Source organism: Odocoileus virginianus, chromosome 15 (genome assembly GCF_023699985.2).
Source record: "Odocoileus virginianus isolate 20LAN1187 ecotype Illinois chromosome 15, Ovbor_1.2, whole genome shotgun sequence".
In the NCBI taxonomy this organism is placed as follows: Eukaryota; Metazoa; Chordata; class Mammalia; order Artiodactyla; family Cervidae; genus Odocoileus; species Odocoileus virginianus.
In genome coordinates, this window is record NC_069688.1 from 24271718 (window position 1) to 24290308 (window position 18591).

At 40.7% G+C, this 18591-nt stretch overlaps 1 protein-coding gene and 1 long non-coding RNA gene across 13 annotated transcripts in view; one reads left to right on the forward strand and one right to left on the reverse strand.

The window, feature by feature from the left end:
- LOC139038460 (uncharacterized) overlaps positions 1-16233 on the forward strand; it is a 42835-nt gene extending 26602 nt beyond the window's left edge. The window contains exon 3 of the long non-coding RNA XR_011491462.1: positions 15925-16233. This is a non-coding gene — a long non-coding RNA (uncharacterized lncRNA). The remainder of the gene's footprint in view (positions 1-15924) is intronic.
- Positions 1-18228, reverse strand: part of STAU2 (staufen double-stranded RNA binding protein 2) — a 293835-nt gene extending 275607 nt beyond the window's left edge. For 2 of the 12 annotated variants that reach the window (XM_070477163.1, XM_070477165.1), the window contains exons 1-3: positions 17350-17474; positions 10534-10599; positions 7995-8049 (exon numbers count right to left, since the gene is read on the reverse strand). Coding sequence is in view for 6 of the 12 variants with exons in the window: in XM_070477173.1 (XP_070333274.1) it covers positions 10534-10551 (18 nt within the window). In the remaining 6 variants the exon portion in view is untranslated. Of the gene's footprint in view, positions 1-7994; positions 8050-10533; positions 10600-16708; positions 16734-17122; positions 17253-17349; positions 17475-18009; positions 18121-18207 lie in introns of those variants that run through there. The other 10 variants (XM_070477174.1, XM_070477173.1, XM_070477170.1 and 7 more) reach the window with 10 other exon arrangements.
- Between the last annotated feature and the right edge of the window lie 363 nt (positions 18229-18591).

Consider the following 18591-nt stretch of genomic DNA (forward strand, 5'->3'; position numbering starts at 1 on the left):
CAAAAAGTTGGTTTGGATTTTTCCGTAATATTTAATGGAAAAGTCATTATTTGGTCTAATATTTTCCTGTTCCCCCTCCCTTCTCCTGAACATCTAGTTAATTTATCTTAGACTTATGATGTCATCCAACAGCTCACAGATGCTCTGTTCATTTTTTTTTCTGTCTTTTCACTCTTTGCTTCATTTTGGTTAGTTGCTATTCCCTACATATTTCAGCTCACTTACCTTTTCTTCTACAGTGTCTGCTATTAATTCCAGATATTTTACTGGATATTTTACTTCAGATATTGCATTCTTCTAGAATTCCCACTTAAGTCTACTGTCATACCTTTTATTTATAGTCTCATCATTTTCCTATTTTCCTCTACCTTCCTGAACATTGACAGCATTATTAATAGCAACTCTTTTTACAGTTTTGTCTGCCAAATCAATCATCTTTGTCATTTCTGGGTCTCTTTCTAGAGATTATTTTTTTTTACCCTAGTTATGGGTTATATTCTCATGCTTCTTTGCAAAGCATTTTAATTTTTTAATAGAAATGAAAGTGACATAACATCAAATTAGCCATTTCAAAGTGAAGACATCAGGGGCATGAGTACAGCCACAACGTCGTGCGACCACCACCTCTACCTAGTTTCAAAACGCTTTTATCACACCAAAATAAACTCCATACCCACTAGGCAGTTATTCCTCTTTTTTCCTTACCCCCCAGGACCTGGCAACCACCAATCTGCACTCTGTCTCTGCAGATTTACTTATTCTAGGTATTTCATGTAAATGGAATCCGATAATATGTGACTCTACTGTTTGACTTCTTTCACTTAGCAAAGGGGTTTTGAGAAGCATCACATTATACCATGTATCAGTATGTCATCTTTTCTTACAGATAAATAATACTCTATGGTGTGTATGTACCACAATTTGTTTACCCATTCATCCATTTATTTGGGCTGCTTATATCATCTGGTATTATAAGCAGTGTTAATACGAATGTGTGTGTGCATACATTTGAGTAACTGTTTTCAATTTTCCGGGGTATATATCTAGGAGTGAAATTGCATGGCAATATTATGTTAAACACTCTAAAGAAATCCCAAACTGTTTTCTACAGAAAATAAAAACACTTTACATTCCCACCAGTATAGTACAAGTGTTCTGCTTCCTCCACAACATCACTAACACTTATTGTTGGCCTGATTCCAGCCACCCTAGAGAGCAAGAAAGGATACTCATGGTGGTTTTCACTTGCATTTCCCTAATTACTAATGAGGCTGAGTATTTTTGTTCACGTACATGTTGGTCATTTGTACATTTTCTTTGGAGAACTATCTATTCAAGTCCTTTACCCATTTCAGTTGGGTTTCTTTTTATTGTTGAGTTACAAGAATTATAGTTCTTATATTTATGTCACTGATCCATTTTGAGTTAATTTTTGTATGTGGTGTGAGATAGGGGTCCATGTTTATTCTTTTGCATATCGATATCCACTTGTCTTAGAACTCTTACTTGTTGATGATATTATTCTTTCCTGCGCTGTGTGGTTTGGGGCAATCTTGTCAAAAATTAGTGGGTCATACACATAATAGCTTATTTCTAGCCTCTCAATTCTATTCCATTGGTCCTCCTTCCTTATGCCAGAACCACACTGTTTTGATTATTGTAGACTTACAGTATGTTTTGAAATGGAATATGTATGAGCCGTCCAACTCTGTCTTCTTTCAAGATTGTTTTGGCTATTTGGGCCCACTGCAATTCTATAAGCAGTTGAAGATCAGTTTTTCAAGTTCTGCAAAACAGGTCACTGGAATTTTGATAGGCCTTATACTAAATATGGACACTGTTTTGCATAGTACTGCTATCTTAACAATACTAAGTTTTCCAATCCATAAACAAAAAATATCTTTCCATTTACTTGAGTCTTCTTTAATTTCTTCCAACACTGTTATATAGTTTTCAGAGTACAGGTCTTTCAATTTCTGTATGCTTCTGGATGCTGTTATAAATGGAACAGTTTTCTGAATTTCCTTTTTGGATTCTATACTGCTGGTATGGAGAAACAGAACTGTATTTTATATCATCTTGTACTGCAACTTTTCTGAATTCATTAGCTCTGTTTTTTTTTTTTTTTTTTTAATTCATAGACTCTTTGGGGTTTTCTATATACATGCCACATGTCATCTGCAAATAGAAATGGTTTTACTTCTTCCCTTCCAGATTTGGATGTCTTTTATTTCTTTTTCTTGTCTAATTACTCTGGCAATAACTTCCAGTACAATGCTGAACAGCAGAGATAAGAACAAGCATCCCTGCTTTGTTCCTGAATATAAGGAGAACTTTTTAGTCTTTCAACATTAAATTGGATTCTACCTGTGAGCTTTCCATAAATGCCCTTTATCATGCTGAAGAAGTGCCCCTCTATTCCTAGTTTTTGAGTGTTTCTATTATGAACAGGTGTTGAATTTTATCAAGTGCTTTCTGTAATCACACAGGAGGTGATCATGTGTGTGTGGTGTGAATTTCCATTGTCTATTAATGCAGTGGATTATATTGACTGATTTTCCTATGTTGAACCACTCTTGCATTCCTGGAGTAAATTCCACTTGGCTGTGGTATACAATCCTTTAAATATATTGTTGGATTTAGTTTGTTAGCATTTTGTTGAGGACTTTTTACATCTATATTCATAAGGAATACTGATTTGCAGTTTTTTTCCCTCAAGGTGCCTTTGTTTTGGATTTAATATCAGAGTAATACTGGTTTTATAGAATGAATCAGGAAGTATTCCCTTCTCTCCTATGTTTTATAAAAGTCTGAGAAGGATTGGTATTAATTCTTCTTTAAATGTTTGGTAGAATTCATTCGTGAAGCCATCTGGTTCTGGACTTTTCTTTGTTTGGGAGGGATTTTAAAAAAAAACAACTGATTCAATCTGTTTACTTCTAATAGGTCTGTTGAAATTTTCTATTTCTTTTTAAGTCTGCTTTGGTAATCTGTGTTTCTAGAAATCTGTCCATTTCATGTAGGTTATCCAATTTGTTGGCATACAACTGCACTATATGCCATCATACTCTCTAATAATTCTCTTACTTCTTTAAGGTCATGGTAATGTCCCCACTTTCATTTCTGATTTATATGCATCTTTGCTTTTTTTGTCAATTCAACTTGTCAGTTTAGCTGATCTTTGCAAAGAACCAACTTTTAGTTTCATTGATTCTCTATATTGCTTTCCATTCTCTACTTCATCTCCACTTTAACCTTTATTATTTTCTTTCTTCAGCTAGCTTTGGGTTAATTTACTCCTTTTCTGGTTTTCTCAAAGTAAAAAGTTAGGTTGTTTGTTTGAGATTGTCCTTTTTAAATGTAGGTGTTTACTGCTATCAATTTCCCACTGAGCACTGCTTTTACTGAATCCCTTAAGTTATAGTATACTGTATTTTTATTTTCATTTGTCTGTGTTGTTCAGGTGTTCAGTCATATTCAACTCTTTGCAACCCCATGGACTGCAGCACACCAGACTTGCCTGTCCATCACTGCCTCCTGGAGTTTGCTCAAACTCATGTCCATTGAGACAGTGATGCCATCCAACCATCTCATCCTCTGTCACTCTCTTCTCCTGCCCTCAATCTTTCCCAACATCAGGGTCTTTTCCAATGCATTGGCTCTTCACATCAGGTGGTCAAAGTATTGGAGCTTCAGCATCAGTCCTTCCAATGAATATTCAGGGTTGATTTCCTTCAGGATTGACTCGTTTGATCTCCTTGTTGTCCAAGGGACTCTCAAGAGTCTTGTCCAGTACCACAGTTCAAAAGCATCAATTCTTCAGCACTTCAGCCTTCTTCATGGTCAAACTCTCACATCCGTACATGACTACTGGAAAAATCATAGCTTTGACTATATGGACCTTTGTCGGCAAAGTGATGTCACTGATTTTTAATACACTGTATAGATTTGTCATAGCTTTTCTTCCAAGGAGCAAGTGTCTTTTAATTTCATGGCTGCAGTCACTGTCCACAGTGATTTTGAAGCCCAATAAAATAAAGTCTATCACTGTTTCCATTTTTCCCCATCTGTTTGCCATGAAGTGATGGGACTGGACGCCACGATCCTAGTGTTTTGAATGCTGAGTCTGAAGCCAGCTTTTTCACTCTCCTCTTTCACCTTTATCAGAAGCTCTTCAGTGGCTTTTTGCTTTCTGCCATTAGGACGGTGTTATATGCATATCTGAGGTTATTGATTACATCTCCTAGCAATCTTGATTCTAGCTTGTGCTTCATCCAGCCCAGCATTTCACATGATGTACTCTGCATGTAAGTTAAATGAGCAGGGTGACAATATACAGCCTTCATTTGTCTTTAATTATTTGCTTACTTACCCTATGATTTCTCCTTTGATCTGCTGGCTGTTTAAGAGTATGTTGTTTAATTTCCACACATTTGTGATTTTTTTTTTGTATTCTTTCTGTCATTGATTTCTAGCCTTATTCCGCTGTGACCAGAGAAGATACTCTGTATGATTTCCATCTTTCAAAACATACTGAGGTTTGTTTTGTGACCTAACCTATGGCCTATTCCTGGAGAATGCTTTATGTACACTTGGTAAGAATTTGTATTCTGATGTTGCTGAATGCTTTTTATATGTCCATTAGGTCTAATTAGTTTATAGTGCTGTTCATGTCCTCTGTGTCCTTACTGATCTTCTGTCTAGATGATTTATCCCTTATTCAAGGTGAGGCAAGCATTTTAATTTTGGATGACAAACACTGTGAATTTTACATGTGAGATTCTGGATTGTACGGCATTCCTCTATATAGCTTTGGACTTTGTTGTGGTGCACAGTTAAATTACTTGGATCACTTGGAGTCTTCTGAAGACTTTCCAATACCCTATGTATTACAAGGTCTTTATAACCTAGACAGTGAAAACACAAACTATTCCCAGCTTTGTGTGAGCTCCAGAAATTCTTCTCTTACTGCTCTCCAGCAGTTCTTTTCCTGACTTTGATTAGGTCCTGTCATGAATCTACAGATCAGAACTGAGCCAAAGACTCAAGAAGAACCCTCTGCAGCTCTCTAGAATGCATACACACTTGCTTCTGAGTCGCTTCAGCCGTGTCTGACTCTGTGCGACCCCACAGACGGCAGCCCACCAGGCTCCCCCGTCCCTGGGATTCTCCAGCCAAGAACACTGGAGTGGGCTGCCATTTCCTTCTCCAATGCATGAAAGGGAAAAGTGAAAGTGAAGTCGCTCAGCTGTGTCCATGGACTGCAGCCTTGACTGCACTCTTAATTATATATTTGCCACTTCTTCCCACAGCTCCGTTCTCTCTGGTACTCTGACCTACAATTCTAACTACCTTGGCCTTCCCAAACTCTTGTCTTTGTTTCCTAATCTCAACAAAACTTGGTTCTGTTTTGATTCGTCCTCCTTCTACTGCAGCATACAAACAACCTCTAGGCTCTGTTATAAACTACTGCCAATAGAAGGGCTTAACTTCATTTGTTTCTATTCTTTCAGGGATCACAGTCTGTTGCCACCTGTCATCCAATGTCTGAAAACCATTGTTCACATATATTCACATACACACACACACACACACACACACACATTCTCTCAAGTTTTGTAAGCAGGAGTATATTATTGTTGCATAACAAATTACCCTCAACTTAGCAGCTCAAAAAATAAGCATTTTTAAAATTTACTTTCTAAGGTTCAGCAATCAAGGAGCAGCTTGGCTTAGTGGTTCTGGCTCAGAATCTCTCATGGTGCTGCAGTCAAGACATTGGTGGGCCAGCAGTCTCTGGTATGGAAGATTCACAAGGGCTAGAAGACCTGCTTCCAAAAAGGCTCAGTCACACAACGTAAGCTAAAGGCCTCAGTTCCTTGTTAGCTGTTGGCAGGAGACCTCAATTTCTCACCATGTGGGCTCTCCAGTGAGCTATTCACAACATGGCAGCTAACTACTCTCAGAGTGAGCAATGCAGGATGACACAGAGGGAGAGAGAAGAGAAACTTCTTTTTTTCCTTTTGGGGGCCACACTCCGCAGCATGCAGGATCTTAGTTTCTCACCAGGAACTGAACTTGTACAACCTCAGTGGAAGCACACAGCCTTCTGGGCTGCCAGGGAAGTCTTCCATAATGGCTTTTATAACCCATCCTTGGAAATGATCCATCCCTTCTACCATATCCTATTGGCCAGACCTGACAGAGGATTAACACAAGGGTGGCAGAGATCACTGGGGGCTATCTTGGAAGCTGGCTATCCAGAGGACAAATCCTGTTATGCCAGCAGGGCAGAAAGCCAAAATCCTTCTTAAACATTTTAACCTCCCTGTGATTACTACTTTTTTTAATCCTCTAACTGCATCCTATGACTTTAAAAAGGGATGGGCAGGTTGTAGACGCTACTCCAAAGCCAGACTTGGAAGAAAAATAACTCAGAGTAAGTACCAGCAGCTTTTAAGTGAAAAGGACAGTTCTGGGGCATATGGTAAGAAGGAGGAGAGCATTTGTAGCTGACCTGACTTGAGAAACATTCAAGCGCTTCACTCCCCCACACAATTACTTTCTCTGTTGACCAACTTAAACATCTGCCCTCCTTTCTCAACAATCTCCAGAGCAACAATAGCAACAATACCAATCACAGTAATTTTTGTTATCCCAATTACTCCTCACAACAGACCTGTGGGATATTATCATTATCCCTTAAACTTTAGACCTTTTGTTTCTTAATGACCAAACCCTGGCTTTACACTTTACAGTATACCTTGATACAACTTTATTCTTTCTATATAACACCTGGCTCCCTCTTGTTCTACAAGATTCTCTACTTTTCTGGCACTGGAACTCTATTTTGTCCTCCCTATTCTCCTACTTCACTTGAATCAGGCCTTAAAGCTTCCCCTTAGCGTCCATGTTCCCAACAGCAACTGCCAAAGCTCTTTAGAAGGAATCACCACTTTAGACTTCTATAAATCCCTGCTGCTGGGCTCTCCCAATGCCACAGCTGCCTAACACAGACTTCCCAACCCCTTGGAACACACTGCCCAGTCAGGTGTGCCTCGCCAACTAATCCAAAAACATTTGCCCTGTTTCGGTCACTAATTTTCAAGTATCATTGCACAGCACATGTGGCTTCTCAATTTATATTTGCTGCAACTTAATGTTCAAACAGTTTCCTTTCCCTCAAAGTAAAAGGGTTAGTTACTCAGTCATGTCCGACTATTCCCAACCCCATGGACTATAGCTCACCAGGCTCCTCTGTCCATGGAATTCTCCAGGCAAGAACACTGGAGTGTGTTGCCATGTTCTTCTCGAGAGGATCTTCCCAACCCACAGATCAAACCTGGGTCCCCTGCATCACAGGCAGATTCTTTACCATCTGAGCCACCAGTAAGCCCTAAGGGCTAGTAATTAATCATCAGGAAGAAAGATCCAAACTCTTAGTACAGTGAATGAAAAAAAATAAACTAATGACTGACTTAAAAAATTCTGAAGGGGATATAATCCAAAGAATTTTTACAAATAAAAATATAAAGATGCCAGTGAAAACATATAAGCAATTCACAAAAGCCAAAACACAGAAGAATATAAGCAAATCATAGAAATTCAAATTAAAATATCACTTTTTGTCAGACAGATTGACAGAGACAGAAAATTTGTCACAGAAATAAGGAAACAGGCATTCTGATAAACTTCTAATAGATATAATTTTGTATATTTGGTATTTATGCATCAAATATCTTTAAAATCTGCATATTCCTTTGAATAGTATTTCCATTTCTAATAATTAATTGCAAGAAAATAATGGACAAAGGAACACAGGTGTATATAAAAAAATATTCATGGTGGCATTAACTATAATATAAAAATCTGTCCAACAATAAGGATTTGATTAAATAAATTTCAGTACTTTCAAACTATGGATTAAATCACTTCAGAGTATTATGTATTACATAATCCCAGTTTTTTAAAATAATATTCACATAAAAACATACCTGCATAGAAAAAAATTTAGAAGTATACACCCCAAAATGTTAGCAGTGATTATTTCTGTAAAAGAATAATGAAATTATTGGTGATTTTTTTTCCTTTTTACATATCTATACTACCTAATTTTTCTGCATGAGTTGCAAATGGATAAGAACACACACTTTTAAGGTTAAAGTAAAAATGAGAAGAACAATTTAAAGGCAGAAGTATCATTATGGCAGAACATGGTACATTCCTATATTCCCTAACAATAATGTCAGCTAGATACAATATCAAAGAGGATACCAAGTAACTCAGTATTCAATACTCTAGTTTTTAATTAGTTCTAGGAACACATATGGAATAATTTGCTAGTACTAATCAGGCATTTTAAGAAACAAAAGACCTCCCAAATAAAAATTTATCTACTAATCCTAAAGATACTACTGAAAATCACAAAGTGAAAAATCTCAACTGCTGCAAGGTGCCAGCTTCAATTGCCTTTTCATGCCTTTTCACATTTATCTTGCGAACTCTCTAATGCGAAAGCAGTCACCATAAAAATAATAAAACAAAAATCGCTTGTAAGTTTAAAAATTCAATGTGACTTTAGGTTTGGCCAAAGAGGAAGTGTTCTCTATAACTTCTACTAATCCAAATTAGGTTTAGTTTTTTCTCTCAGACTTGAACAGTTTGGGAGGATAAAACTTAATCAACAATGAGAGGGTCCTGAAGCGAGCTGAGAAATCCTTATTTGTTACAAGCAAAGCATGTCTATCTCCTGGCACTGTGGACAATTTCTAGCCAAAGTGCAGGAACTGCTGTGGCCATGCAGAATGTTGCCTAGTTGTTGTCTGCAAGGCCTGGCTCAACACGACCAGCAGCATTGAGGGCTAGTAAATCCTCATTAGGACTGACCCATAAACCATAATTTTCAATGATGTGGTCTGACGTAGAACAAATGACAACTTCTACCTATCTATGGTAGAATTATTGCACCCATATAATTAACAGCAGCATCCACACAGTCACTTAGGGGGAACTTCGCACCGACAGTGTAGTTTGTCAGTCACATCCCATAAAGCGCCATCAACACAGCCAGTGGGACTTGACAGCAACCCTGAAGGCACGGGAAGCATTAAGCACAGTCCATTCCCTTTAGCCTGCGTGAGTAACGTCTTTGAGGAAAGCGTATTTGCTACACAAGAAAACTGCCTAATTCAAGGAGAAAATCAAAGCTCAACTGTGCATAAGGGAGAGATTTACATTAATGGCATCTGCGTGAAGCAGCATCATACAATACCAAAACTTACAACACAACTGTGGTTACTGTTGATGAGAATGGAGATCTCCTTGCTTTAGTGGCAACCCTAGCACCATTCACCCACTCATCCTGCAAATAACGTACACAGCACAGACAGTAAGAACTGTTCTAGGACCTGGGGATTCAGCAGTAAACAAAGTAACAAGGAAGACAGATATTAATTAACATTACCTACTTGAATAGAATTTCAAATGTCAGAGTGTCATTAAATAAAAGGGCAGGGTGTTATGAGAGCACATCCCAGGCCTGTGAGTCAACTGAACGGAGCACAGGGCAAGAGGCGGGTGGGGGGAGAGTGAGAAGAGGTCCAGGGAGAGAAAGCAGGAACAACCATGCTTAATCTAGGACCTGAAAGAGTCTAGTTTCACTGAAGCATTTAGACTGTTTCCTAGGCACACATTTAAGTCCAAGATGCAGAAATATCCACACTAAGAGATCAAGTTGGTAACTGCTCCTTAAGTCTGGAGCTCAGAAAAGAGGTCTCAACGAGGTATAAACTTAGAAGTCACTGACTCAGAAATGGTACGTGAGGCAGGGGAACTGGAGATTTCTTAGGCAAGGTGAACTTCATGGAGCGGGGATTAGCCGGGAGGTCATGTATTACTCCCTCAAATCACAAAAAACATGCAATTTCTTCTTGCAGTCAAATTAATTACTCCTCTCTTGATTTGCAAATGTGAAAAAAAGTAATTTTCTAAAATTACAGTTATGATACAATACCCTTTTTTGTTCAGGAAGGGTAAGATTAAATGTATAAAGTTCTTGGAGAAATGCCAAGACCTAAGAAAACTATTTCTTACAGTGAGTCTAAGGCATTATATGCTATAGTTTATTTAGCAGAGTACTTCCTTTTAGCATTCTCCAGCACCCCAGAAAAAGGAATCTTTTTTTAAAGCACTGATACAATGACTTCACAAGATTTGTCACTAGAAGTGCTTCCAATCTGCAGAACTGCCACCTACTGAAGCTAGACCATGACTCCTGAATACACCAAGTCCTGGAGGGATGTGACATCAGAAAGAACAGACAACCCTTCTGCTGTTCAAAATTTACCAGCGTTCAGGACTATTGCTCTAATTCTTATATAACCTGCCCTGCAGTCTCCCTATGACAAATATATAGTATGTAATTGCTCTATAAAGTGGTGGTAAGGTTGTGGTTATAGAAAAGCTGAGTTAAAATGCACTGCGATTTATGGCCCAAGCACCATATAAGAGTGACATGCCTTAACACACACTCACCTGATTTATCTGAAGCATGTTAAAACAATATTGACCAAAGTGCTGTATCCCTCACGGCTCCAAAAACTAGAAAACGAAAATGAAGAAATAAAAGTTCAACTTAGTTGGTGATCACAATGATTAGCACTTTAAACACATGTTCGTGACCAAAATCAAATATATAATGGAGCAGATCTAGATCAGCGTAGAAACTTCTACGATGATAAACATATTCTAGATCTTCACTGTCCAAACTGATAGCCACATGTGGCTACTGAACACTTGAAATGTGGCTAAAACAAATCAGAAAATAAATTTTAAACTTCCTTTACTGTTATTTAAACTTAACCACACGTGGCGAGTAGCTACCATACTGGATAGAGCAGATCTAGGCTAAACAAAGTCTCTTCTGGTTCTAGAGTTTACAACAATTTCAGCACAAGTGAAGCTGTTAAAACAATCTAAAAGTTTCAGATTAATATTTAATATATACTTCCCTTGCTCCAGTAAGGTTTTAAATAGCTTTGTTCCCATCCTCTATAAGATAAATTAAGCCTGAAGACATAACATACATACTCTCTTAGGTGGAATGGAGAAGAGCACATGGTAAAGCTACCTAGTTTTTTCTTCCTGTTTCTGGCTTTAATATCATTACAGAAAAACTGCATGCATATTAAAATTTTATATAACATTTTCAAAAAGAAAATCACCACTGTGACACATCCCATTCTTACATTTGGATTTGTTTCCTTATGGGTCTGAACTCCTTGCGATGGCTGTATTGTTTTCATGTGGCAAATCTCTTCTACACTTAACTTAAAAATAGATATCAGGGACTCTCCTGGCAGTCCAGGGGTTAAGACTCCGTGCTTCCACTACAGGGGCCACGGTTCGATAGTTTCACTACTAGGGATCAAACAAGATCCCACAACTCCCATGACCCAAAAGAAAGATAGCAATGAAGGGCAGGAAAACCCAAACTTATAAATAAATGGATCTTGTAATGCTAGAAGTTAAACAAAAAATTATCTACAGTCCCCCCAAAAAATTATCACAACTTTTATATACAGCAAAAGTTAAATTCAATCACTTGTGTAGAAACTTTTATACTAAAAAGTTTTAATACTGAACTTTCCCTCTGAAGCAAAGGTTCTTGAGATATGTATATACAGACACCATATGAACATGCATGTGTGTATATATGTATATATTAGACTACCATTTTTTCAAGATGACAAACTAGAGTCAATTCAAAATGACTCTGAAAGTTTTCAAATATTTCTTATAATAATGACCTCAGCGTCTATGTCAGCTTTTATATTTCTCAAGAGAACTGCATGTTGTTAGAAATAGCACAAGGTCTGAGTACCAGTGAATTTGCATTTTAGTCCAAGCTCTTCAGGAGATCACCTTTTGAGCCTTGGTAAATTACTTTGTGCATCTTAAGAGTTCTTTCTCTTGCTTCTATTTTCTTCTTTTTTAATTTTTAGAAAGTAAATCCAAGTCCTCTGGTAGGCAGCCTCTAATGAATAGAGGAAAGCAGCAATAACAAGCTACCATTTCCAAGACTGAGTTATAAAAAGACCATCATTACCCTCCTGCATGTCACCTGCTCTCCTTCTCTCACCTGTTTGCTCTGTGGAAAGCCAGCTGCCACGTTCTAAGCTGTCCTGTAAACAGACCTACGTGGCAAAGAACTGAGGGACACCTTGGGCCAACAGCCCAAAAGAAACTGAGGTTTGGTCCAAGATACTGCAAGAAACTGAATCCTGCCAAGAGTTTCATGAATGACTCAGAAGCAGATCTTCCCCTAGTCAAGCCTTCAGATGAGATCACAGCCCCAGAAACAGCTCTCCTGCAACCTCCTAGGAAACCTTGAGCCACAGGCACCCAGCCAAGCTGCACCCAGATTTCTAACTCACAGAAACGGGGATGATAAATATTTGCTGTTTTAAATTATTAATTCCTGGCATAATTTGTTATGTGGCAGAAAGTAAGACAGTTCTGGTCAACTCTAAAGTTCTATAATTCTATGATGCTTTAGGTGTTAACTAATATATTTAGGCAAACCCAAAAAAATCAATTCCCTGTTCAACAGGAATAAATAATTAATGCTAGAAAGTGGTAAATTATGAAACTCAAACATTTATATTTTATTCAAGAGAAAATCATTAAAAATTATAGCATTAGTGAAATGGTGTTAAAATACACCACCAATATGTAAAACTACAAACCAAACCAATTTCTTTTTTTAAACAAAAAAAGTTCATTTGGACATTAAAATACGAATTAACTACTAAAAGCATCTCAGTGATCTAATATCCCTTGCTTCCCAGAATTTAACATTATTTAATAAGAATTTACCAAAGTTAAAAAAATCTCATTTTGTTTTTATTTCATGTATGCCTCTAAAAGTTAAAAATGCTTATCTATAGACCTGCATGTGTTTCTTCAACATTAGTTTGGCAACACTGGTGGCTGATCCTGAGAAACAGGCACAATAAAATACAGGGGAAGTTCTAATCTTCTGATATACAAAAGGCAGTTTTGTGAAGAAGCAAAAACAAAAGCACCTATTCACTCAAAACGAACCATACAATTTAAAAAATTCTGTAAGCTTTTCCTTCACAATTATAAAGACCTGTTTAAAGTAAAACATGAAGCCAATCTGTCTGTAACAGCACTCTGGGAAGTCACAGGATAAAAACTCTGAACTTAACTTTTTTTCACAAACAAGTTATACTAGATTTATACCAATATAAAGATTTCAACTATTCCATGGACAATCTGGAACGTCCACCATAGCACATCTCTTTAAACTTCATTTCTTCTTTAAAGACATGTCACATCTACTGTCCTATATTTAAAAGAATCTGATAAAAATATCAAGTCATATCAATAAAATACAGAGCATTTTATACTGCCTACAGCTTCATAAAATCCACCTTCCCTTCATCTGTCAAGGTTTCCAGCTACCATTCATTCCAGTTACAACTATGTACTTTTAGAGAAACCTATTCACGTGTCCCAAAAATGCCCTAGAGTGATACCCTGTCAGGCACATTAGGACATGCAGTTCCAGATTCCAGATTACTAAATGAAAACAGGCAGGACGATTTATGGAGACAAGGCACCACTAACTGGAGAGGACCTCCCACTCGAGAAGAATTAAAGGTCCAGCAAGAATCTGAAATGTACTGCTGTTATCACTCACTGTGTGTATTATGAATTACATTCTGCTCATCTGACTAATTGAAAGCTGTGCAAAATTAAATCTGTTAAATCCTCAATAATTAAATCCTGCTTTATAAAATGGCATTATTAAATTATTATATCTATACAACATCTTATATTGACACCTATCCTACAACCGACAGGCAACCCTCACTTTAATGTCTTATCTGACAATATGAAAAGCAAAACATTTACTATTCCCATTTTTAGATTCCAAACCACTACAAAACGAAATAGCAACTCAAAGCTTCTTACTCTAAAAATTTCATGGGCTTCTTAAAAAGTGTTTTTAAAAAAGTTTTTCATTTCTTTTCAAAAGCACCACAAATAACTATTTTTCTGTAAGAAAACAGAACAATTTAGTACATATTTTAACAGTGCCCAAGAGACTATGAAGGCTTCCGAGGTGGCTCAGTGGTAAAGAATCCACCTGCCAATGCAGGAGACCTGGGTTCGATCCCTGGAAAGATCCCCTGGAGGAGGGCAGGGCAACCCACTTCAGTATTTTTGCCTGGAGAATCCCACCGACAGAGGAGCCTAGCAGGCTACAGTCCATGGGGTTGCAAGAGTCAGACACAACTGAGCGACTAAACAACAACAAAGAATCTATGATATAGTCTAGAGAAGTCTCACTCCATGATCCATTCCAGGGGAAAGCACCCACATACATACTACCAGCCAAATAAAAAAGGAAATAGTTATCAGACACCAATTTTAAATATCAGGTACCCTATTTTGCCATATTTATATTACCTCATTTAATCCTCATCACCTTGGGATGTAGGTGATATCCCCATTTTTCTAGAAGTTGGGTCACTTCTCCATGGTCACATCACTAGGATTAAAACTCAGTTTTGTCTGGTTCCAAGTCCCCTTCCCTCCATTATGTTAAATTATAAATAAAGACTCAGCTCCTTAAAAATATTCCTATAACAAATGGCCTGATCTCTAAAACAATAATGGCAAGGATCCTATATAGAAATTGAGGAATTTACTCAAAATCGATGACACAAAAATATAAATTATAATTATTATGAACTCTATACACACACCTAATCTTTTCTTGAGTATCTAGAAAAGGCATGAATATATCTAGATGTGATCTGATGACAGCATGCATGTCTCCACTATTCAGTCTAATAACAACAAAACTCAATTTTGCAATATCTAGACTTTTATTATGATCTGTACACATAAATGATCCGATATCCAGTGCTCAAAGTGTACAAAAGAAAAGAAGACAGAGGAATACATGTAAAGAGGAGGTTAACTACAGAGGAAAAAAAACTCAACACATTGGCCAATTATAACTTCCAGAACCTGATTCTAATACAGAAAAACCACTCAACCTCACTTTCTATGCTGTTTGTATACTAATAACTGTTAAGCAGCTTAGATACTTTTGATAGTCTTATTCTTTGTTGAAAACCAGACCAAGCCTCTCCTTCCTAGAATTTTATTCCAAGCATGACAAGTAAGCCAAAATGTGAAATTTACATGGTCTTCCAGGCTGAATTATGTCAGAGTAAAGAACTATGGTGTATGTAACTTATCCTCAAGTGGTCTAGGAAAAAAACACGTGTGTGACAAAAAGAAAGTAAATGATAAACTGTAAAATGGTAACAGGTGACTCTGAGTTAAGGTTACAAGAATATTCTTTGCATTATTCTTATTCTTGGTATTTTTCCATAAACTTGAAATTATTTCCAAATAAAAAAATGTAACTTAAAAATTACATGGCAGTCTATCTGAAGTTAACAGTGCAAACCTGGATTATACAGCAACATTTTCACAAATACAAAACACAGATTTTTGAAGAAAATTTTACTGATGGGTGAAGAAATCTGAACCATGTCCTACCAACTAATGATCACTTAGGAATAAATTTCAAACTACACTGCCATGGAATGGAATGTGGCAACCGGTGCCTTAAGTTGAAAACGTAGCAGGACAAAACCGTAGACGTCACAAAGTTTGTTTTAAGTTTCACAAATTTAATATAGGTCTGCTGCAAAATGCAGCAAATTTACACTTCAAGTGGTATGTGTTATCTCTGGTTTGCAATAAAATACAAACTGAAAAATTAAAAACCTGCCAAATTACAAAACAATCGAGATGCAGAGTATCTGGATTTTGATGGTTTTATTAAACAAGATTTTTTCTTTTTTCCTACTGCAGCTCAGTACACCGTGGTATGTGTGAATCATCTTGAGAAAGCAAGGACAGAGAAGAAATAGACTCCAGGAGCAATGCTGCAATCTTTTCTCCTACAAGGTTACTATTATCCCGCGTGCCCATCACAGTTTTGATTTCAAATATTCCTCATGCTTTCTTAAAACATAAGGATGCATCAGAAAAAGTGATTAATACTCAAAGTTCCCGAAAATCGTGAAATCAAACATTAAAATTGAAGGTTTTCAGCTAACAGTTAAACACCTTTAAAAGATCATCTCATCTTTTCTGCAGGAACCACCCAACTTAAAATCCTTTACTATCTTCCGCTAATTGAATGGTCCTTCTCTACCCAAGGAGATTTAAACCTTTTGGGGAAGGGGGGGGGCGGGAAACGTGTCACGCCAAGTAAAGATCCTTTCCAAAGAAAATTCTCCGCAAGTGCAAAATTCTGCACATATTTCCAGGGACTTTCAGATCCCAAGGCCATTATCCCCGCCCCCTCTCCAGAAGGATCCCAGCTGAAGCGTTTCCCCGATCGCCTCTGCGGAACACCCCCCTGGACCCAATCCACACAGTGCCCGGCTCTCCCCCGAGAACGGGAGGCTCCGTCCTCGCCGGGTGGATTCTGTAACCGATCTTTGTCTCTCCGCCCAACTCCCTTCACCTCGGCAAGGTCACTAGCTGCCAACCAGCCCTCTGAGCCGAGCCCTCACCGCAGTAGTTCGTAGGAGCCACGGCACAAGTTGCGTGTCATAGGATACATTCTGCCCCCCTCGGCCCCACCTACCTTCCCCATTTCGGAGCCTTACGTCTTCATCACTTGCCCATTATACAGAAATAGCCACCACCGCCGGCCCCCGGCGCGCCCCCGCCCCGCCCCGCCGCTCCTCCCGCGCCCCCCGGGCCCCTTCCCGGCAGACCCTCCAAGGATGGCCCCCCCCTCGGTCTCCCCTCCCCTCCGCAGGGACCCTCCCCCTCCCCCTCCCGCACCGTCGCCTTTCCCGCAGTCCCCTCTTCCGGCCGTTCCCACACTCCCCGGGCCCCCCCACGACCCCCACCTCCCGGGCCCCTGCTCCCCCTCACCCACCGGCCCCCCTCAATCCATTCGTGCCGGCCTCCTCACCTCCCTCCCGGCTCCTCCCCTCTGGACACCTGTGTTGTCCCACCCCCTCCACACTCGCCCCCCCCCCAATTCATTCACCTCCTCCCCGGCTCCCTGCCCCCCGCCATCCTCCTCCCCTCCCCCTCCCGCCCCGAGAGGGCCCGAGGAGGGAGGGAAGGCGCGGGGGAGGGGAGGCCGCCAAGGGGCCGCGCTTCTCGGGGTTCGCCGCGCGCCGCGGACCCGCAGGGCTCCCCAGCGCCCTCTGTCTCCTCCGCCGGCGGGGCGGAAGTCGGGGCCTCCCGCACGCCCCCAACGAGGGTATTTACCTTCTCGCCGGGGACACTTTGCAGACGACTCCAACATTGGCAAACACTACAGAGAACTGACCCCGCTCGGCCGCCGCCGCCGCCGCCGCCGCCAGCTTCCACCCCTCGGGTTCCCCGCCCCCCGCCTCCGCCCGCCTTTCGGGCGCTCCCGCCGCGCCCTCCCGGGCCCGCGCCGCGCGCCCCCGCCGACGCAGCCGCTCCCGCGCCCCTAGCCCGCCCGGCACGCGCGCACGCGCGCCCCCGAACCCCCGCGGACCTGCGCCGCGCGCCCGGCACCGACCCTCCCTCCCTTCCTCCTCTCGCCGGCCCGCGGCCGAGCACGGCCATTGTTCGCGGCGCAGCTCCCGCCCCCTGGCGGCCGGCAGTGCGCCGCAGTGGCGGCCGCCGCGGGCGCTGCGGTGCTGGCGCCGGCAGGGCGGGCCCCCGGGCGAGGGCCCCGTCCCCCGGGTCCTTGAGAAAGGGGGACGAGCGAGCGCCTGGGGATCGCGCCCCGTCTGCAGTCTCCCTCCCCGAGGGCCCGGCTCCCCGCCCCCTCGGCTGCAAAGGGTGGGCCTGGGGCAGCCTCGTCCACACCTGCAACTCGGCCACTGAGGCCTCCCCCGCCCAATGGACCCTCTGATCTTTCCCGGCGGTGTCTGCACCCCGACTCCCCGCCCGTACCTTCCCCAGGCTCTCTCGCTGCCCCCCTTTGCTCTACTGGGGACGCGCTACCATCCCGCGTCTGCTCCGGCCGCCGCTGTGCGATGCACGGTTTAGCGGATCCTGCACCTTTCCAGACTGGGAGGAGGAGGGGGCGGGGGAAGGGGAGGGGGTTAGCGCAACTGTCTCGCCCAGAAAACACTAGTGATCAGTAATCACCTGCTCGCCAAGAGCCGCAGCGTGGCCAGACAGCCTTCTCGACCAGAAAAATCACGAAAAGAGAAATCTTTCGAACCAAAAAGGAGGAGGATCATCTTAGAATAGTGCCCTAGATTCTAGATTGTTGAGGCAAGAACGTCAGAAAACTCGAATTACTTCTTGATTCGTCCTGGTTTTGATGTGGGTTACTGATGTCTGGATAACTTCAACCCAGTTAAGCCCCGTGAAATCCTACACCCCATTTAGTAAATGGCACGATAAATAATCTGGTAATAAAGTACATCTAGAAATAGAATTATTACTGTTTCACAAACTTACCCATTTGCATTATTATTCCCAGGGTTCTTTGGCCAGTATCAATTCTCTGCCTGAGACATATCTACC